At 44.6% G+C, this 22,375-nt stretch overlaps 1 protein-coding gene across 1 annotated transcript in view; it reads left to right on the top strand.

Moving 5' to 3' along the window:
- Positions 1-22,375, top strand: part of LOC124314004 (protein dead ringer-like) — a 39,165-nt gene that overhangs the window by 10,474 nt on the left and 6,316 nt on the right. Inside the window, exons 3-6 of the mRNA XM_046778945.1 lie at positions 2,212-3,153; positions 16,634-16,706; positions 20,014-20,197; positions 21,895-22,220. Coding sequence (XP_046634901.1) covers positions 2,212-3,153; positions 16,634-16,706; positions 20,014-20,197; positions 21,895-22,220 — 1,525 coding nt within the window. The remainder of the gene's footprint in view (positions 1-2,211; positions 3,154-16,633; positions 16,707-20,013; positions 20,198-21,894; positions 22,221-22,375) is intronic.

Below are 22,375 nucleotides of genomic sequence, written 5' to 3' on the forward strand. Positions count from 1 at the left end.
TTCCCGTAAGTGTTTGTGTCTGTCTGCGGTGACACGCCGGGGCCTGCAGGATCCCGACGAATAAGTCCAACTTGGCTCTCTTTTTCTTTCTCTGTCGTGGAAACAAGTCATAAAACGTTCATCGCACTCGCAGCTCAGTGCCGCCCGACCATCATCTCGTCATGACGAGACACACGATCGCATGTTTGAAAACTATACCGTAGTATAGTAGTGGGACCCATCGGTTTGGTGGAAGAACCAACCCTTTTTCGGCCAGAGATATATACCCTTGGTTGGTTGGGTGGGTGGGTGTGTGTGTGTGGGTTGCCCTTGCGATAGGTGGTGGTGGTGGGGTTGGTCGATGTGAAATGGTTTAGGTGGTGGTACCGCCGAGCGCTGGTGGGTTCTCTCTTCTCACGGTAGCTGAGCGCACCTGTAAATGGCCCTCTCATTAGACTCATTAGAGGCCGTAACGATGACAACAGATAATCAACGTACATTTCTACCTCCTTTTCTTTCCCCCCTCAATTTGCATGCTTCCACGACTAGTCTAGTGATCTATACACACACACACACACACACACACGCGTACATAGACAGTCGAGTCTATATATCTTAATGGCCCTCACATTTCTTTCTTTTCGAGCATTTTATTTCGTTTTATTTCCTCTGGGGTCTCAAAACTCGAACGTAGTACACAGTCGCGCGGTGTCTTCTCTCTCCGACGAGTTTTTATTTATTTTTTCCCGTCTCTCCTTTTACAAACTAATCACTTTGAGGAGGGGGGGATTATCCGGTGAGGAGGAAAAAAAGGCGGGCGCAAAGAAAGAATATCGAATGAAGAATTCCGTCACGAGCTTGCCATTATTGCACTCGCTATACTTTGTCCCTGGCCTTTTTTTCTTTTTTCTATTTCTCTCTCCTTTATGTCTTTCCGTCTGCCTTCCTCTCTTTATCTTTTGCTTTGTCGAAAGAGTATATTTATTTATATATCTGGCTCATTCCCAGCAGCTAGACACACTACTAGTACTACTACTACTACTAGAGCTCTTCTCAATGACTTGTAATTATTTCCAAAGCTCTTCCCCAATTACCTTTTTCTTCGACTGCTGCTGCTGCTCTATTCGAATGAAATGGATCGTAATATATTAGGCACACACAAGTGACATCGATACATAGCATAGCAGCGAGGTCGGTTGAGGCAAGGTTCCCATCATTTCCTATACATCATCGCAATTCTTCTCTCGTCAAACTTTGAACAGAAAAAGAAATAAAATTAAAGTGATAGCAACGCACCGAGCGTATTAACTCGGCTATTGAAGGTGGAAAAAAAAAACCTTCATCATCAGGCCGTAGTAGATGCGGATGATTAGTCGACTACTCGGGTTTTTGTGTGTGTGTGTTTGTGTCGACAGACGACGACCGCAAGAAAATTCTCGACCGTTTCCTCGACTATCTGAACCTGTAATCTAGCCTCAACTCAAAGAGTAATATAATATAATATATAGTAGCCCTCGCATTAAATGGATGCACGACTTTCTTCTTCCTTTTTGTGTGTGTGATATCCTTCGAGTAATTACAACCTTGCCTTTTCTTTCTTTTTTACTTTTGAAAACTAGAAATTAGATAAAAAACTCTAAACATTTTTTAACGGACGTTGAGGCCAAAGTGGCGCCGTTTCGATCTAACCGGAAGAACTTAATATACTTTTCTTGTGTTGTGCTGTTTCGAGGTTCTCCTCTGCCTTTTTCCCCTTTTAGTTTATTTTTTGTGGATTTATCGAATTACCACCCGGATTCCTTTTTTTAAGAACCTGAAATAGAGACGTAAACTTGGCGCGGTTTAGAGATTTCTATAAAACTGCGCGTGTTTTTATTGTATTCTCTCTGCTCTTGTGTCGAACCTAGTGGTCTCTGGCTTATATGTGTGTGTGTGTGTGGATTTACCCCTATAACTTTGTGCGGCCGTAAAGTTTCAAAAAACCCGAATGTTACCCGAACATAAATCTAACCCATCTCAATGTTATCTCTAGAAAAAGACTGTGCTTATTTTTTTGTTTCTTCCTTTTTTTCCCCAAAAATGCCCAGCGTCATTTCACAGTGTTTGTAGCATAAAATCGGACATTTCCCACTATGACGGTCGAGAGTTTTGTGTTTCTTCTTTTCTTCTTCCCCTTTCTTTAAAAAATCTCATTTTTATTTTTATTTTATTTTTTTTTTTTCTGCAAAACAGGACGGCGGTGATATGGAACAAGAAATGCAGGTCCATCAGGCGCTGTTGCGGCAGGCCGAAGCGGCCGCTCACATGCAAAATCTGATGCAGTCGCAATTGGGTCTGTCGATCGGCTCTGGATTTCCCAACTTGTCCAACTTCCCCGGCCTGCCGGGCATGGCCGGTTTGGGTGGTCTCCATCCCGACTTGCAGGCCCAACTCCAAGCTCACATTCAAGCCCTGAGTGGACAGGGAGGCGGCGGCGGTGGTGGCGGAGGTGGCGGTGGACAGCAAGGCACAGGCAACGGGACGAGCAACGGCCACGGCAGCAGCAGCGGCAACGAGAGCCAATCTCCACCGGCCGGCATGGGTCCACCCAAGACGTCGTCTCCGCTGTCTGGCCTCAACAACGCCTCTCAAAACAGTTTGCTGAGCCTGGCCAATTCGAGCCACCACAGCCTGACGACTCCGGCCTCGTCGCCGTACAACAACAAGCAACGCCACCACTCGAACGCGGCCATTAGTCCCCGTCGCGGCGGCAACGGCCAGCAGCACCACCACAACCACCACCACCACAGCAAAGACTCTAAAGACGACTTGGATCAAGACTCGATGGACGGCTCGTCGTCGCCTTCGCCTCCCGCTTCCATGCTGGCCAGCATCGCGGCGGCCGCTTCGGCCCTCCGCTCGCCTTCCGGCGGACTCTTGCCGCCCTCGTCGGCCGCTTCGCATCATCCGTATCTGGCCTCGGCCTTCTCCAACGCTCTCGGCGGCCTCTCCGCCCTGACGAGCGGACTCTCGGTCGGCGGCAGCAACGGCGGGGCTCACGGCTCGGCCCACGGTGGCCAGCACCCACCTCTGACCCCATCGCCTTCGTCCGACTCGCCACAGCAGACGGACGCACCCCGGGGGGCCCCCAATTCTTCTCAGCAGTCGTGGACTTTTGAAGAGCAATTCAAACAAGTAAGTAACCAGAGCCGCACCTGTTGAAAAATCAATGGCCAGCCAGCTATAGTAGGGCCGGATTTTTATCCTCTATTCTTCTTCTTCTGCTGTGGCCGTCCACCAATTGATTACGCACATTGGAGGAGGACGACGACTCATTTTTAATGACGGACTTGTAATAGACGAAGACCCTGACATTCCAAAGGTGGATGGGAGGAGATTGTTTGATGGCAGATTCGCCAATGGTTGAAGTCGGGAGATCTGATGGATTAATGGCCACTTTTCTTCCTTCTTCTTTTTTCTTTTTTTTTCTTTTTCTCAAAATGGCTGCCGCCCGTTGATGGCTCACATTTACGGAGCGTCGTAAAATGTTCCAGCTCTCTTGCCTTCCACCCGTCCGTCCTCCCACCTTCTTCTTCTTCTTTTTCGATTTATACATTCGCCAGTTTCGAAGAAGAAGAAAAACGTGTTGCATTTCTCTCTCTCTTCTCTACTACTTCGTCATGTCTATATTTAACTGTTCCGCTTGGCCAATGATATTGATAGGCAAACGGAATAAGGAGAGAGAGAGAGAGAGAGAGAGAGCTGCGTCGACTGCCGCCGATCAGACGCACACACAATCCAGCTGGGCCCATGTTATTTCGGGGCTTAATTCTTTTTTACAACTGGAACATTCTTATCCATTGATTTAGTAGATGACTTACTACTACTACCACCACTAGCACTAGCACTCGGGAGCCAGGGCGGAATTCCGGATAGTTTATTTTCCGCCCAGCGCCCATCCAGCTGCATTTTGTAACAAATGTCGTCTTGACAGACCTTTTTTTTATTTTTTTTATTTTTTCGGATCGCCTTCGTCATTGGTCAAGGGATTTGGCGGGATCATTTCCCAGATCTTTCCGCTATAAAAAGAACCGCATTTCTTCTTTTTTTCTTAAATTGAAAATCTCATTGGGGGAAAAAGAAAAAAGAAAAGAAACAGATTTTTGCCTTCACCGTTTCAGTGTGAATTAGCATCTGGAGTGGGCGGAGCTTGGCGTCCGGTTTGTTTCGTTCAACCGTCAAAAAGCCTTGGATGCCAAGAGTTGGCCCCCCTCCCCATACAAAAAGCTCCTGGTCGTGCCCACCTCCCCGTTTCTTCTTGTTTCTTCTTCTTCCATATGGCCACCACATGGGCTAATGTTAAAGCCAGACATGATGAACCATATAGTGAACGACGACGACGACGGCCCCCCCTTTTTTTCTTTTTCCGACTAGTTTTGGACTTCATGATTTTTACACCCCTCTTTTGACTTTGGGGTGAGAGGAGAAGGTCGTGTTGATGATAGGGGGGTCGGAAGATATCTTCACCCTCCATGTTGTGTGTATTTGTGTGTATTGAGTTTTTCTTATCATTTCCCCCCTTGTCTTTGAATTCTGGCGGTCGCGGCGGAAGAAGGGGAAGGGGAAAAGATGGCGCGTCTCTGAGATTTATGCGAGCTGCTGCTGCTCCTGCTCCTGCTCCTGGCTGTTCCTCCTGACTGCCTCCTAGTTCTCTCTCTCCCGATGTATGAAGATATTTCGTTTTGGGTTTTTTTTTTAGGGGGTGGGGGAGGGTGGCGTCTGTCCCTCATCGTTCACCAAGGTAGTTAATAGATTAGGCGGTGCGGAAACACATACGGCCGGAATCCGTTGCCATCTGCAGCAGCCGCAGCAGGAGCAGCCCCACCCTGCAAGAAGAAAGAGAAACTTTCGACGCTTCCCATCCGCACGTGTTGTCGACTTGTCTCCTTCTTCTCCTTCCTTCATTTTCCCTTTGATTCTTATTTTTATTATTTTGATCAGAGTTGAGAGAAATGAAGTCTAATGAAAATGGAAGATGACGCCATCAAGTCGAGTTAGGATAGGACGAACGGGACACAATAGACTTTTCCCCTCCTGTCGATGGATCGTTTTCCAGTCGATGAGCACGCGCTACGAGATAATACAATAAAGACTTTTTTTTTTTTCTTTCTTCCTTTTTTCCTTTTTTTTTTCTCTACCCAATACAAGAAGGGAGGGAAAGGTGGTTGCGTAACTGATGGGCCCGACACGAGCGGCTGACACGTTCCAGGTGTTTGTGTCGCTGGTGGCCACCCAACAAGGGGCCGGCTCGTATATTTCGGGCTGGTCGGTGGCCGACCGACGTCGGATTAAAAGGGAATCTGCCGTGTGAAGGGACACGACAAGGATCCCCATCTTGATAAAAAGGCAAACCCAAACGTAAGAGAGAGAGAGATATTTATTCGGCGGCTATTTCATCCCTATCCCCACTACTACTACTACCACTGCTACTACATGGGCCTATTTGGAGGTTATACAATAGTGTGGCGGTCGGCTTCAACCTGACCGTGGGCTACCTGATGACAGCCGACATTTATCAGCGGGGTAGCGCCGACACACACACACACACAAACGGATTGATTTCAAGCTACTACATCCACCGAGCTACTACCTTTTTTTCCCATTTTCTTTTGATTACAACGATTTCTACCTGTTGTTTTTCCTTTTTATCAAATTGGGCACCGTTGGGCCGTTTAAGTGAAAACACGCCAGGCGACAGGTTGGACAGAGGATCCCAATGTAAATGTCACGAAATTCAATTAAGATATATATTTTGGTCAATTTCAAGAGTTGGAAAACATGGACATTTTATTTACTCTTCCCACACTTAAACCAAGGTTGTTTTCACAGAGAAGAAGTAGAGAGGGAGGGTGGGCTGGGGGAAATTCGGGGGGTAAAAGGTTTTTTTATTTTTTCTTGCTCCCCACACGCTGTCGCTAACTGGTTCCAATCTGAAAGAGAAAATAAAAACCACCCCACCATCCCTTCACAAACGAACCAACACACCCCATGAAGAAAAACGAAAAAAAAAAAAAGAAAAAGTTCTTATAAGTTGGTGCTGTGTGTACTCCTCCTTTATTTGTATATAAGGTCCCTCTATATATCTTAAGAAGATAAGACTTTATTTTTTTCCCCTATCGCCTGCGTGTGTATTTTGGCCTCTCCCCTCGGCTTTTTTTTTTTTGGGCCCTGGATAAAATCCGTGCGAAAATGAAGAAAATGGTCGAAAAAAGAAGTAAATAGATATAAAAAATATATATATGAGCTGATGGTGGGAGAAAATTTTTGCGGGGGGTTAGTTAGGAGAAGGAGGGGGGGAAAATAAAAAGAGGGTTCGGACTTGTTTGCCACGATATCGAATTTCCCTCTTCTTTTCGGGCTGTTTTGGCGGACCAATTCGCCGGGTTTGTCGACTCTCTTGCCAGCAAATATAATATAATATTCCTATGTACAAAAGTCTCCACCCTCCAATGTTTAGCCTATCCGTTTTCCTCTTTCTTATTTTTTATTTTTTATTTTTTCTCCCCCCTTTTTTGTAAATGCAAAAACGGAAAAAAAAGAAAAGAAAAAGAGAGACAGACGCTGTTGTGAGATAAGAAGGAACGTCCGTTAGTGGCGTCTTATCAATTCACTCGCTGCTTATGAGCGGATCCCGCTGCGCCATTTTGCGCACGACAGTCTCGAAAAGTCTCTTTCTCTCTCTCTCTCTCCATCCGTGTGTTTGAGAAGAGAATCGTGAAGATGTTGTTTTGAATCGAGGACACAGCCCCACACACTTGGGGGCGACTTTTTCGGGGTTTCTTTTCACGCGTTATTTCCTTTTTCTATTTGAATGTTGCCGAGACACGCGCCGTGCCTTTCCCCCTTCTCCTCGAAGAAGGCGTGTGTGTGTTGTCGAAGAGAAAAACTGGATAAATATTCACCAGGGGGGTTGAATGTTGTCTATTAATAGAATCACATTAGTTAAGGAGAGAGACGGAACACAGAGAGCAGAGAGCAGAGTTGATTGGAATTGGAGGGTGACTTTTTCTTTTTTCCAGCCCAGCCATCCATCCAGCCATCCAGCAAGAAAGAAAGAAGCGTCTGTTTGTTAAAGCAACCCCACCCTATCTTCTTCGTGCTATCTGGGTGTCATTTGAGAAAAGATGGCTGCTCTCCTCCAACATCCTTCGTGTCGTTATGGCCCCCGACTTGTGTTGGAGCTGCAAATAATCTTTGCTATTTTTAACACACACACACGCACACACACACAGACTAAAGCACACACACACGCACATAGAACGTCATTAATCAATGGTGGATTCGTGCCTTCCCCTATCGCTCATTTCCTTCCCGTCATAACAAAATATTGAGCTGGATTGCCACTTCCGTTTCTCGACTACCCCCTCTCACTCTCTATTGGCCAATCTAATCATTCCCTTTTGCCAATCAGGGTGGGTCGCGGTGGGCAATTGTTTTTTTTTTGGGGGTTTATGTTTTTATTATTGCGAGCTGACGATGAATTGGGCGCCATCGATGGAACGGAAGTTGACTTCCAGGCGGCTGGATGAGTGAGGGTGAAGGGGGGAGAGAATTGATTGTGTGTTGTTCCAAATATCGACGAACTGGGTTAGATCTCTTGCCACCAGCCCTTCGTTACGTTATAGCACAGGGGGCTAATACATTCCGGATGCAGCTGTTGCAAGGCAACAACAAGAGTGCGAAGATGTTCTTCTTCTTCTTCTGCCAGCCTCCCTGTTTTCATCCCTCTTCAACAACCCCCGCCATCTTGGCCCCCAAGAGAGGGGTTGAACCAACAACAAGCGCCTCCGTGCGTTCCTCTCGATGAGCAAGAAGAAGAAGAAGATGTCTCTGATGTAAGGGGGGTTAACTTCAAGATGTTGAGCGCCCACCCCTGTCTGAAAAACGGGAAAGAACAGCAATAAGAGGAGTTTTTAGGGTGGCCAGATTGGTTTCTAATTTGGTTTCACCGGGTTTCAGGCACGTACCGGGCATCAACCCCTACAATTCTTTCTTCTTCTTCTTTTATCCTTTTTTTTTATTTTTCTCCCTCTCAATTCCTTTTGATGAGTTTTCCAGTCGATTGTTTTCTCCCCGCCCATATTCATTAAAAATGTAATTTAAATAAAGGGAAAATGGCGAATCGAAACATTTCGATCTTTGGCCTATTTTTTTGCCGTTTTCTTTTCTTCTCTTCTCTCCGGCTTGAAGCGGAGGAGAAAGAAAAGGTTCTCTCGATCAGTCATTAACTTTGAGAGGGGGAGAAAGAGAGAGAGAGAAAGAAGCGTGTGTGTGTGTATATATATATAAATATATATTCCCTATGGCATGTATTCCCCCCTCTAAGAAACAGATGGCTCCGTATTCAGCACTCATCAGTCAACGATATCGAATTAACTTTGTCGAGTGACTTTTTCGTCTTCCACTTTTGAAACACGATCCGGCCCAGGCAATATCAGGGGGGGGGGAGTCGAGGAAAAACGGTTCCAATGACCTTTTTTCTTTCTTTTTCTTTTTTCGTTTTTTTTTTGTCCTACACAATTTCTGCCAATATTTTTCTTGACTTGTTGTGTGGATATTTGGTTTTGATTGAGGCACGGCCGATACGGTCTCGTTACGCTTCAAAGTCGTAAAATTCCTGTTGATGCATCGACTTTTCTGTTGCCTCTGTACACACACAAAGGCCCATGTCGGACGTGTGTGTGACTGTGTGTGTGTATTAGACACAATAGCCCCGAAGAAAAAAGAGATCAACGGGGTGGGTGTTGTATCTGGTCGACCTTTGGAGCCAGTCGATAGCTACAATAAAACATTATACTGTACCCTGTAAATCCCTTCCCAAATAACTGGGATGGATGCATGGATGGATAGATGGATAGAGAAAGCAACAATTCCAAATCTCTAGGCTGGAGCTTCAGGATTTTCTGTTTTCTTCTTCTTCCAATTTTTTCGGGGTTGTTGTTGTTGTTGTATCTGTTTGATCGCCGTCCTTGGAAGATAATCAACAGTCGAATGTGTTTGGTGAGTAGATTTGACCGTTGGTCACAGAGAGAGAGAGACACACAGAGATGAAAGGGATGGCAAAAGTCAAAAGTCAGTTGTCAATTGTTTCAACGATAATGGCCGGCCGACCTGCTACCCGATATCGAAATGCAAGTGCTGCTGTGCACTGCGGGGGGCACCAGACGTGGTACTTATAAGGATAGAGAGAGAGGCCTATTCCGTGTCACATTGCAAGGCCCTTTTGTATATATGATTCGCCCCCATCTCCTGGCTGCTGCTGCTGCTGCCTCTTATCGCTTTTCCCCATCTGATTCCGCTAAAACTCTTGACTTGATTTTGACCAGAGACTTTTTGGGGCTTTCTCTCTCTACCCGATGCGCGATCTGTTTTTTTCCTCCCTCCCTTCATTTATCCCCCCTCTTCATTTCCACCCTCAGATCGGCCGTGGGAACAACGGGACTTGTGTGCACTATTGGAACATTTCTGGCGACATTCCTTCTGTTTTTATGATAGGTCCGACACTCGACGACCCCTAGCCGAAATTCAATTTTTTCTTTCTCTTGTAGGCGACAGCTTCTTCTATCCTCTAGGACCTGTGCGCATTGCGTTTTAAATTTTGAATTGATTCTTGAAAAAGCAGAAGAAGAAAAAGAAGAAGAAAAGATTGGATTTTTATGGCGTGTCGCTCTTTGTGTCCCTCCTCTGCGTACAATTTTCCGCAGGCTTAATATTGCGATAGACGGAATAACCGGTCTTGTAATTCCCGAGTCGATTCGTCGACAACTGGAAAAATGTTTTTTTCTTCTTATTTTATAAGGGGAGAGATGGAGGGAAATAAAAAAAATCTCCCTCGCTGCTGGATTGTCAACGATCTTTTTACTTTTATGGCGTCTGCTGCGGAACGGATTGATTGTAAATAACCTGCCGTGTTGGCTTCCACCGTCTCCTCTTTTATGATCATCTTCCAAAGTGGCGAATTCGCCATCTCTTCTTCTTCTTCTTTTTCTTCTTCTTCATTTTCTTTTGTTGCAATAAGAGAAGGGACCTTGGCCAAAAGGTGTAGATTTTCGACGGCCATCCACGGGGAAGGCCGATTAGTAGTGGATGGACCATATGGAAAGTCTCTTTGCACTCCGAGAACCGTGTGTGAGAGACTGTTGGTGTTTTATTGCCCGTCTGTCAGTTGAGGGTAGGTTCTGGACTCCGGGATGCAGTTGTCTTGACCACTTCCTCCACTTGGAGGGAAATTCACATCTCCTCTAGTTCTTGATGCATTTCAAATGTCGCCGATATTCGATATCCTTCGCAGACTTTTTTTCTCTTTTAAACCCCCCCCAAAAGACTGGTTGGGGGAGGAGGAGGAGGAAACGGGTGGCTGGAGTGATTCCAACGCCAGCACTCGACTCTAACCAGCTGCTCTCTTCTGAAATGCTCTAGGAATGAGATGTGATGTTGTAGATAATATCCAAGATATTCTTGTTTTTATTTTTCGCCTCTTTTCTTATACAAACCGTCTGGCTGACTTTGCTTTTCATTTCATTGGGCAATCTCAATTAAATGCATAGCCTCAAGTTGTTCATTTTCCCGTTTAGACAGAGCGCGCGTGCTGTCTCAAGCCAGAAAATTAGTCGACCAAAAGAATAAGAAAACAAAAAAAAATCTCTTCGATATATTCCCGTCTGGAAATTGACTTTTGGATATAAAGGGGCCCCTCTCTCTCTTCAATCTAAAAAAAGTAAAAAATTTAAAAAAGAAAAGATGGGGGCGCCACGAACTGGCGATAGTCCGGCTGTGCGTGACTATCGGTCGTATTGTATCTATACGTGTCGGAGTTCTCTGGCGCGCGCGCGCTTATTTTTCTTCTTATTTTTTTAAAAAGGCGTCGCGTTCAATATTATTACACTGCGGGGCCTCGTCGGAATTTATACGATCAAATTATCGGTGAAGAGGGGCAAGGACAAAGGGGGCGGATTGATGGAACGCCATCGGTGTGCGCGCAACACTGTTTATTCGGTGGGCCATGATGGGCGGGAAGTTTGAAACGAGGAGGGACGGCCCGGATGACAGCAAAGTCCGTTTGCTGGCTCACTCACTAGTTGCGTACACACTACAAGATTCTTTTTACCTTTTTTTTTCTTTCTTTTTAAAAAAATATTTTTTCTTTTATCTTTTCAACCAAACGGATGTCTGACGTTGGTTGTACTCCCGGAAATATTCTTCCCTCCTTATTGTCCGCCTCCTGCAAACATTTTACCCGACACTCCGCCTCTCGTTATCTATCGCCGCTTTCCGTCCGTGCGGATTAAATCAACTCTCCTTTCCTTTTTTTTCGAATCTTTTTTCAAAAGAAAATTTGACTTGTCGTAACTCGTTTGTTTTTTCTTCTTAATTGCAATAAGTAGCGCAACGAGCTTTGTGTACTTATTGAACTCGAAAACACACCTCTTGTGTTTTCATGGCAACTTTTGATTGTAATTTTTGTCTGAGAGAAGATTGAGGAAGATTGTTGTAGAAAAATGTGGCGGGGCCTTTTAATTCCATCGGAACCCAAGCCAAAACAAACTTAGTCTGCTAGTGTGAGGGCAATTCCTTCGGTTCCAGCACTCTACATATAATTTTGAGGTTGTTATTCTTTTTATTGTTTAAGAATTCGAGTCGAAAAAGGGGGGGGGAGATAGGAGAGGAGAAGAAGAAGAAGAGAGTTTGGTGGGGGTTTGGTCCGTCGAGTCAGGGGGCGTGTCGCCGTGCACGAAGTAGCTGTCGGGACCCGGGCCAAGAAGGAATTCTCTCCATTGAATTACGATGGCCGTTTAATACACCTTGTATTATGCATATATATTATATATATATATATATATATATAATTTATATAAAGAAAAAGAAAAACCCACTACCTTCTTCATCTGCTGGCCTGTGAGGTCAAGCGATCTCGCGTGCTTCTCTTCTGTCTAGCCAAAAATTTCGTTTTTTTTCCTTTTTTTTCTTTTTTTTTAAAATCTTTCTCTCCTCTCTGCCTTAGAAAAAGAAAAGAAAAAGTAATGAATGTTTTTGATTGTTGTGTCTAATCAACTTGATATTTAAATGGCGCCACTATTTTCCCCCTGCCCAGTTCTTAATCGCGTCGAGAAAAACAAAATGGATAGAAAAGAAGAGGGGTATTGAATGTAATCAACTTTGATTTTTTTTGTTCTGCCTTTTCGTACCTCAACGCATTTGTTTTACAAGAGATATAGCCGAGGAAAAGAAGAAGAAAAAATCATTCGAATGGCGGTTGCCTGTCGGTATAGGGCAATAATTGCTTTCTGATATTGGAGATCGAGGCATCATCATCAACTGCAACTAGTTTTTTGTTCCCCCCTCTTCCCATGCCAAATTGATGGATGATATTTTCGCCAAATGCGCTTTTATTTTTCCGGGGTCCGATATGATGGCTGATGAGTTTTCGGTGTTGTCTGATCCTTTTTTGGCCGTGGTGGATTTGAAATTGGCGCTTGAAAAGAGCCCTAGGTCGTCGGCTCGATAGACTTAATCAGTCGATTTACATACAGTTGGGAGGGTGTATTTTTTTGGTTTCTTTTTCTATTTCTCTCGTGTGTATGTGTGTAGGAGGGGGTTGGGAGGTAAGGGCTGCTCTTATGATCCTTAAATGGCAGGGTCCCGAGTTTTTTCGGACTTGCGGCCGCGCCGCCGCCGTTGCTGCTGCCGCCTTCTTCGTGTTTCTTTTTTTCTCTCTCTCTCCCCTATTTCATCCGCTTCTTTCTGTTTTTATTTATCGTTTTATAGCCCTTCACTCATACACACACACACACACACACACGCATATCCACATCGACACAAACGTCCGCCAACCCTTCCATTTGGCTGGATGGAATACCTGTTCCATTTCCACCGGTCGTCTTTATTTTCTCTTCTTCTTCTTGTTCGTCTTCTTCTCTTGTTGTTATATATTTTTAATAGTCCACTATAAGACCAGGAGAGATGTATGGGCAGAGTGAGGGAAGATGGAAAAGAGCTCAAAGAAGAAGATCTTAATACCTGTGGAAATGTTCATCAGGCCCCAACAACAACAACACGGCACACACACAGTTTCCCCCCGTATCTCTTCTGTTTTTATTTTATTTGGTGAATTTTTTTTTCTTCTTCCAGGATGGCCGAGAAGATAAGAACATGAAATGAGGTGGGGGGGAGATTGGGTTGGGAGGTGGGAGTTTGAGAGTAGTAGAAGAAGAGAGACGTAAAGAGATAAGACAGGGTTAAACCATCACCTCTCTTACTTTTCTTTCTAGCAAACCATTTTTTTCTTCTTCTTCTTCTTGCTCACCATCTCTTTTTATTTTGTCTTCTTTTCCCCCTTCTATATACTCTACCTGTTTATGAACGATAGCCTGATCTGGAACTGCGATATCGATCGTCGACGGAATGCGCTTCTTCTTCTTCTTTATTTTTTGGGGTTTTTTTTTTTGGTTCTATCTGCAGCGTATAAGCTCATATACTCGTTCGTTTTTTTCTTCTTCTTCTTTTCGATGGCTGGAGAGAGAGAGATGTATTGTGTTGTTTGCCCAGTTTTTACTTTCTATTCGTCCTATTGTGTCCCTTTTCTTCCTCTGAGCTAAGAGGTTACCTCAAAGACGCACGCACGTAGCCAAGGAGAGAGAGAGAGCCCCCACATGATATATGGCTACTGTTTTTTCTTCTTAGCTTCTTCTTCTTCTTGTTTTATTATTTTCTCTCTTTTTTTCCCGTTAATATGTAACCGGTATGTTAGGCTGAATAGGCCAACATGTTTGCAACGACAACAAGTCGCAGCCATTGTGTTGGCCGTGGCGTAGCGTAGCCGTGCGGAAAAACGGCAAAGATGGCGTGGCGTGTTTGTTTGTGTTTGTTTGTTTGTTTGTTTGTTTGTTGTTATTATTATTCCGATTGGTCTGTTCTGTGCTACCACCACCAGGAGTGGTGGCAGTAGTAGCAACAGCTACTGGAAGGGTGGGGAAACGTGCAACAAGAAATGTTGTTGTGGGATGTACTGGCAAGTCATTTGAAAGCAAACAAAATGAAAAATAAAAACAAATGTTTTTTGTTTTTCCTTTTCTTCTTTTTCTTTTTTTGCCCGTGTGTCCGCACACCCCCCACCCGCGCCGATTGGTTTCAGGTGCGCGTGTAGGAGGGTCTGCGGTCGTAACGAGGTGGGCTCCGTTTTACGCGCTGGCAACTTTTTTTTCTTCCAATCCCGTGTGAATTATTTTCTTTTTTCTTTTCTTCCGTATTTGCTTTGATCGTTACAAACATAAGACACAGCCGATGATTCCGTTTTTTCCCAGAATTCTCACAAAAATAGAAAAGAAAGTTTTGTAACAGTTCCGAATTTGGTTCGAGCTGGAAAACAAAACACAAAAAAAGGAAAACCAAAAAAGAAAACAGAAAAATTGAATGGCATTTGACGGTTTTGTTTCCGCCCGTCGGATCGAAGGAGCATTGTCGATGGAGACGCGGCTCTAGCTCTGGTTAATGAATTTTCGATTTTTGCGTTTGTCTCCAACTCTTGTGTGTCTTGTCTCTTAACGATCTCCTTTGCTCCTGCCTCATCAAGGCCCCCATGATTAATGATTGTGTTTGTCTCTGGGACTGGCTGTGCTGGCTGGCTGGCTGGCGCACACTCTTTGATCCTGTGGAACAGGAAGAAGAAGAAGCGTCATTAAATTCTCGTTAGAATCGAATCCATATGGCCTCGCAACATATTTCGAGACTCTGCTGCAGCCAAGAAAATGTTAAAAAGGGTGATGGCCGTTGATGGACTTGACTCTCGCGCTCCTTTTTCTTCTTCGTCTTCTTCTTCTTCATTTTTATAAATAGTTTTGGTGTGTCTCGGGAACGGTGTGTGTGTGTGCGCGCGCGCGCGCCCCGGCTGCCGGAGTTGATCGTCGGTTATGCTAACGAGTTTAGGGTAAAGATATATATAAAAACATATCTGTTAGCGCCCACCTCCGAGTCGCAGGGCAGAGAAGAAATCGGCCGTGATGCGCCTTGACGCAAGAGCCACAAGAAGAAGAAGAAGAAAGAAAAGAGGAGAGATGGTTTACGGTCTATCGGTGGTTAGGCGCCGCCGAAGAAGCTTCTTCTTCTTCTTCTTCTTCTTCTTCTCATCTTCTTCTTCTTTTTCCATCGAGACGTTGCGCAGGGCACAATAGAAGCTGATTCATCCATATTCATCGATGGCGAGAAAGAAAAGAAATGAAGAATAAGAAGAAGGGTTCATTGCCAATCGGCCGCTGTCCGAGCAGAAGGGGCCCTTGTGTGGTGGCTATAGCTGCCCTTTGGGTTGAATTAAGCTGCCCCTTTTTTCTCTCTCTCTCTCTCTTTTTCTCTTTGGATTGTTTTGGTTTTTTGTTTTGTTTTTTGGGAGCTGGCTTTTTTTTCGTCTCGGATGGTTTATGCATATTGGTTTCATTCTAATTTTCAACGCAGCCAGCCAGGGGACGCCAAAAGAGGGGCTACTGTATTCTTCATCATCTGGCGATTATTTATTTAAATCGAGCGCGCCCGCAATAGCGGCGCCTCGACTTCTTCTCCTCTTGCAACTCGGCTTGGCATTTACATTCCAGCATCAACGGCAGCCAGCCCCATTTAATAATCTGCTTGGCATATTCATTTGGCTAGAAATTTATTGATTTGTCCCGTCGAAGAATTTTTGGGGGTTTTTTTCGACTTTTTTGGGACTCGACATTTCCTTTTCGACTCTTGCCTATTCTCTATTCTTTTGTTCAATTTCTTCTAGGCAGTCTGGCAGTATTCCTATCGACGTTTTCGAATGCTGGCCATTGTTTGCCCAAGACACTGGGCGAGCGTAATAAAATGCTATCGTCGATAAGCCTACTCATATTTAAATGCCTCTTATGGCGTCTCTGCGGAGACTGGAGGAGAGAGTCAGTCAGTCAAGTCAGATGTTGAAGATGTTGTCGAGCAATTGTGTGGCCTCGTCTTGCACACGCCACCAAGACACACACACACAAGTACAAACAAAGAGCAAGACAACGGGCCGACAAAACGCTTTTTTTTCATTTTATTTTATTTTATTTTTTCGGAGGGATAAGGTCTTGTGCAATATCACCTCCAGCTGCGTGGGAGGGAGGAGATGACGGTCCACCTTTTCTCCGAAACATTTTTCCCTTCTAAATGTTCTCTACAATAAATATGTACAAATATCTATCTTGTATATATGTGGTGGAGCTTGGGAGCTCTCCGTAGGATGCGTATTCGTCTTGTCAAAGTGATGAATCTGGAAACATTACGCCATAACTGTTTGACCCCCCCTGCTGCTGCTGAATTGGTGGTGTAGTGCTGGTGTAGTTGGTGGTTGCCCTCCTGGTTGGTGGCTTATTCCTTAACGGCCGTCTTGTCTCGATAAATTTCCCTACAGACTGTGAAATGTGGAAAAAATGTTGTGTTACGATAATTACCGGCGATTTGTTTAGCTGCCAATCGAATTCCTCGAACGTCTCTTTTCTTTTTTTCCTTTTTTTATTTTTTTCGGTGCCTCCAAGTCTATAGCTCGGCTCGTTTTTGTACCTCTACTACTTTGTGCATGCCCGTCTGTGATTGCTAATTTGGTTTTCTTTTTTCTATTTTTCTTTTGCAGCTGTACGAGTTGAATGACGATGCCGGACGCAAAGCCTTCCTCGACGAACTCTTCGATTTCATGCAGAAAAGAGGTAAGATCTCCCCGCCAATTGCGGCCTGTAATAACCGACACACATTGAATCTAAATGACCAAACGGATCTCGTTGACTGGGGCGGGCTAACGACTTTGACCTACTGTTGTCGTTGCTAGCCAAGTGCTGTACCCTGTAGAGTGCGCATTCCATGGCCCATCTGAATCAAGATGTCCTCCTCTTCATCATAAAACGAACGAAAGAAGAAGAAGAAGAAGAAAAAAATAAGGGCCAAGAATTCTGGCAAAATGGGCTCTATCAGTTTGGGTGCAGTATGCGACGGGAAATTTATTTCTATATTTCCATGTAGAATGGGAAATAAAGGGACACGTGGATAGGAGGGGGGGGAGGATGGTCTGAAGAAGCAAATATGCAGCAAAGATGAAGAAGAAAAAGAGAAGAGGAAAGATTTACAGCTCGAGAGTTTCCGATCAAATCCTTCAAAGTCAATAAAACAAAATTTCAACCTTCGAAATCCCAGCGAAATCCGCAGAGCCCCATCGTAGAGATCCCGGCGAGCGATAGGTCCTCCACCACCACCAGCACCAGCACCATTTCCCTCCTTTGCTCGTTCTCTCTTATTCCCCTCTTTATTTTCTCTCCTTTTACCTTTATTTGGCCATTTCTGAAAAAATAGTAGAGGGACCACCTGTACGTACACACCGTGTGTTGCAGACTTGGGCTCCCAAAGTTCATATCAAAATATGACCGAGGCCATATAAAGCCAACCGAGAGAAACAGAAAGAGAGAAAAAAAAGGAGAATTTCACCCCACTTGAAATGGGGGGGGGGGGGGGATATCACAGGTAGACACCCGTATATAAAAAGGAGAAGCCTGAAAAAAGGGACATATAACCAAAAAACTAAATCTGAAGAATAGTTGATGCCGAGTAAGAGGTAGTAGTTTTTCCTAGTCTACTAGTGATATTATATAGAATAGAAGCGAGCCAAAAAGAAGAAAAGAAAAGAAAAAGATACACATTTATATGTTTATATATGTAATGGCGCCCGTGGTCCGTCTCTCTTTCATCTTCTGACCAAACGAATCGACGGACGGAGTGAAAGGATCCGATGTTGTACACCTCGACTCTTAGACTGGGTAGAGACTAGAGAGAGAGAAGGAGAGAAGGAAAAAAGGTGTTGTTGGATGGCGACTCTGTCTGCTGCTAGTTAGGCAGCAGCCGTTTTCCCTCGCGTCGGACACAGGGCGCGCGATTTATGGGCACAATAAATCACAATGGCAGCTTCCGATACGGGGTGGTGGTCGGGGCCGTGCTCTCGTCCGTTCCTCGCAACGATTCAGACACGGACACGAACAAGGAAAGAGAGAAAGAGAAAAAAAAATAGAAATCACAACAACAACAACAACAACAGCAATCCGACAATAACGCTGGACATGTTCCACCACGTCTATAGAATCAAATGAAACATTCTTTGAGCCGGTTGGGTTCTGGCAATCGATCGATGGTAATAATAATAACTGGCCCCCTCGTATGATTGACCTTTCCATCATTTACCGACGTCCAACTTGCGCCGTTGAATGTGCGAGTAAATGAGAAGAAGAAATGAAAGAAGAAGGAATGAAAATGGAGTAGTAGGGAAAAAAAGGGCAGCGATCCTTTTAAGGCGGGATTTGATAAATGATCCGTTTGAGATAACAAGAAGAAGAAGAAGAAGAAGTTGGAAACGGGTTGGCCGTATGAATCAAAAATTGAATAGAGTCAGAACGGTCAGAGAGAAATTGAGGTGGCCAGTAGAAATAGATAGATCGAGAATGAAAAAAGGCAGCAGCCAGTTCTTCTTTCCCTTTAGTCTCTTCTTTTTTTATTTTATAAACTCTCTCGTTTATAAAAGTCTGCATCGGATTTTACGCCTTTTTTTCTTCTTCTCTTCTTCCATCTTCTTCATACACACACACACAACAACAATACAGTAGAGACTAGCAGATGTAACAAATATATTTATTTATTTATTTAGATAATATATTACGTTATATAGTGTGTGCTGTTGAACTTTGCGGTTTGATTCACTGCTCTTTTATTCATCAGCAGAGATCCCCTTGAGAAGAAGGAATAATAAATGAGAGTAACTTACAATGGCGACTAGTTGTGGATCAATGGGCAAAGTCTCTCTCTCTGTTGATTTATACGCGCTACACGCCCCTCGTGATTGTTCCGTTTTCTTCTCTCGGTCCGGCCAGCCACTTTTCCCGGACTGCGTGTTTCTCCCAGAATGGGGATCCCGTGGCTTGTCCACTCGCTCTTTCATCTTCGCCATCAATTCACGATTCAAATTGATGGTGTCGAGCTCGTTCCAGCGCCCAGCTTTGGCTATATACACACACACTCACGGCACGGGTCGCATTGCCCATTTGCGGGGTCCTTCGACTCCAAAATTGGTCGCTCGATTGGGACGGGATTCTTCATTACGATATGCCCGTCTTGGAAATATTATTCTTTTTTTTTTGTTTTTCTCTCGCCGTTTTTTAATTTCTATTTGAAATAGCCCGCCAAATATGTAGGAAGAGAGAGAGAGAAAGAAAGAAACAAGGTCCCCGTTGCTTTTCTGTTGCGAGATGTAATCGCTACTATACACGCAGCGGGCTCTTTTCATTCTCCAGCCCCGACTGTTTGAATTGTCGAAGGGCTTATTCATGTTGCCCAAGGAATAAGAAAAGAAAAAAGGGCAAATGAGAGTGTGAGAGGTCCATTGTGATTGGGAATCGGCCGCCTTTTAATGGCGCATATTAAAAAAAACACGACGCGGACCCAAAAGGCTTGCCCAATATAAATGCATAAGTATATAATATAAATATAAAAATAAATGTAATGAATCTTCCATTTTTGATATCGCGCGGGGGGCGCTTACGTGCTCATTTTCCGTCCGTGCGTGATTCCCACCCACTCCGGTCAGGCTGGCTGGCTGGCCTCTTGGGGGCTCTGACGACGGTGCGCGCGCAGACCCCATTATTCTCGGACCACATAAATACAATATCTTATCAAATACGAGGAGGGAATCGAAGCTTTTTTCCAAGTTGCTAAGGCCAACCGAAAGAAAAGAAAAAGAAAAAAAAAAAAAGATGAGAATAAATAAAAACTAATCAACGGTTCTTTGTATCTATAAAGCAACGCGATAAGAGTGAGAAGAAAAATATCCCAAGAAAAAACCTTCGTCGCTTATTCGTTTCGTGATCAAATAATTTGAAAAGCGCGCCCGCGCGTGTGTGTGGTTCTTTTTGATTAAAAATACGTCGAAGGCTAATAAATAAAAAATTGTTTGGTTTTGTTTTGTTAAAAAAAAAAAAATAGGAACGCCAATCACCCGTTTGCCGATCATGGCCAAGCAGGTGCTGGACCTGTACGAGCTGTACAACCTGGTGGTGGCCCGCGGTGGCCTCGTTGACGTCATCAACAAGAAATTGTGGCAGGAGATCATCAAAGGCCTACACCTGCCATCATCCATCACATCTGCCGCATTCACTTTGCGCACTCAGTAAGTTTATTCCGCCTATTTTCTTTCTTCTTCCGGATTTATTTGTTTTGTTTTTTTTGTTGGACGACGTGTCGTCGGAAGTGAACTGGGGTCGTGGGTTTGTTTGTTTATTTTATTTATTTATTTTTTTTTTGTAGTTGTTATTTTTTTAATTCCCGTTCGATTCCTTTCTTCTTTATTTGGGTGTTTTTTCCCCGCTGTGTTTCGGCCGTTTGGCGGCACACGGGCAATAAACCAGAGAAAAAGAAAAAAATCTGAAAACATGAAGAAAAGACACCCAAGCAGTTGCTAACGATATGTCTTGCATGATCCTCCTCATCTCTTGATTTACGCACTAGCACTTGGCGAGAGAGAGAGAGACTGGATGGGTTTTTATTTCTCTTGCGCGCCTTTGAGCCGCTTGCAGCTATTGCCTCAACTCGCCAGGGAGTCTAGGCCCCCCTCTCCTTTTTTTTATTTTCAAAAGCCCCGCGCGCTAAAACAAAAAAAAGGCAAAAAAAAAAGAAAAAAGAAATTAAACAGACAGTCGGAGAAGAAGAAAAGACCATTTCGGGGTGGTCACATTTAAATAACAGGCCATCACAAGTATTTTTTCTTCTTCTTCTTCTTTTATTTTTTTTCATACGATTTTTCCACCGAGTCTATACACATTTCAAACGATTGGCCAAAGCTTACCAAAAGGCAACCCATCCATCCTTCCATCCATCCGCTTGAGCGGAACCCCAAAAAATAACCACCCCCTCCTTTGGAAAACATTAGATTGTCCCCTTCCTTCTGAACTCCTACTCCGCCCTCTTGGTAGATATTTGATGATGGTATATATATCGTGTGTGTATGTATATATATCTATCTATCTATATGTCTGCATGTGTATACATATATATAGATAGATAGAAAAAGGTCAGAAGGAGAGAATAAGAAAAGAAAGAAAGAAAGGGAGAGACAGACGAGCAGACGAGGGAAACAAAAGACTAGCGGTGGGAAGGTCAATTATAGACCGGCACTAGTCAAGATAAATAGCACATCATTTCAACAGAGACAAGGTCTCTCTCTCTAGATATACTTTTTTTTATTATTATTCTCCTTTCTCCTCCTCTTCCCAATATGTAGATTTATATCCTTTTTTCTCTCTCTCTCTCTTATATTCCCGTGGGTTTGAAAAGAATAAGAAAGAAAAAGAAAGAAAAAGGTATGAAGTAGAAGTAGAAGAAGAAGAAGAAGAAGAAAAAGAGCGTTGCGATATTTGAATTTTCCACGCGCGCTGTCATGTGCTGCTGGGCTGCAAACGACCTGGCGCCAATAACAATATATCTTGGGCGCCGCGTAAACCATTACGTGCTTCGTCAGTTCATTATTACCTTTGATGGCCTGTTGGGAGGCAGTTGCACCAGCAGCAGCAGCAGCAGCTCAGACGGACCCGAGAGTGTGGAGAGCCCAAAGGAATCGCACGTCCAGCACCGGCTCACCTCTTCTCCCGTTTCCCCCACCCCCAGTTTCTGGGCGTCGCTTCACGTTCAACAACATTTCGGGACTCTCTTATTTTTTGTTTAACGTCTTCATCTTTGCCCACTCTACTTGCTACTTGCTGGCCCCTTTTTGAATGTCTGATTCCTTCGATTGTTTTTTTTCAATTTTGCATTTTTGGCCGTTTGTTTCTAATTCTTTTGCCTTTTTTCTTTTCTTTTTGCAATGAACAGGTACATGAAGTATCTGTATCCGTACGAGTGCGAGAAGGAAAAGTACAGCTCGCCCAACGAGTTGCAGGCAGCCATCGACGGGAATCGGCGAGAGGGCCGGCGTTCCAGCTACGGCGCTTACGCCGACTTGGTGCCACGCGGCAACGGAGGCGGCGGCGGCGGTGGCGGCGGATCGAATGGCGGAGGGGGCGGCGGGAGCGTGTCGGGCGCTGCCCAGCACGCGGCCTCGCTTAGCGCTCTCGCTTCGCACATGTCGCACATGTCGCCGCTCAGTCTCGTCTCTCGTCCGTCCGCCCTCAACGGAAACGGACACCACCACCGACCAGGTAAGCCATCGTTGCTGCCAAAACGATTTCATTCACTTTTCTTTTGTGGGGCTGGCCGACAAAGTTTGGACTGGTGATGACGGCCTGGTCCGGCTGATGAATGGCTCCGAACGACTGAGAGAGATCAGATTTTGTGTGTAACTTTGTGGGACCTT

The sequence above is a fragment of the Daphnia pulicaria genome, chromosome 10 (assembly GCF_021234035.1).
Source record: "Daphnia pulicaria isolate SC F1-1A chromosome 10, SC_F0-13Bv2, whole genome shotgun sequence".
Lineage (NCBI taxonomy): Eukaryota > Metazoa > Arthropoda > Branchiopoda > Diplostraca > Daphniidae > Daphnia > Daphnia pulicaria.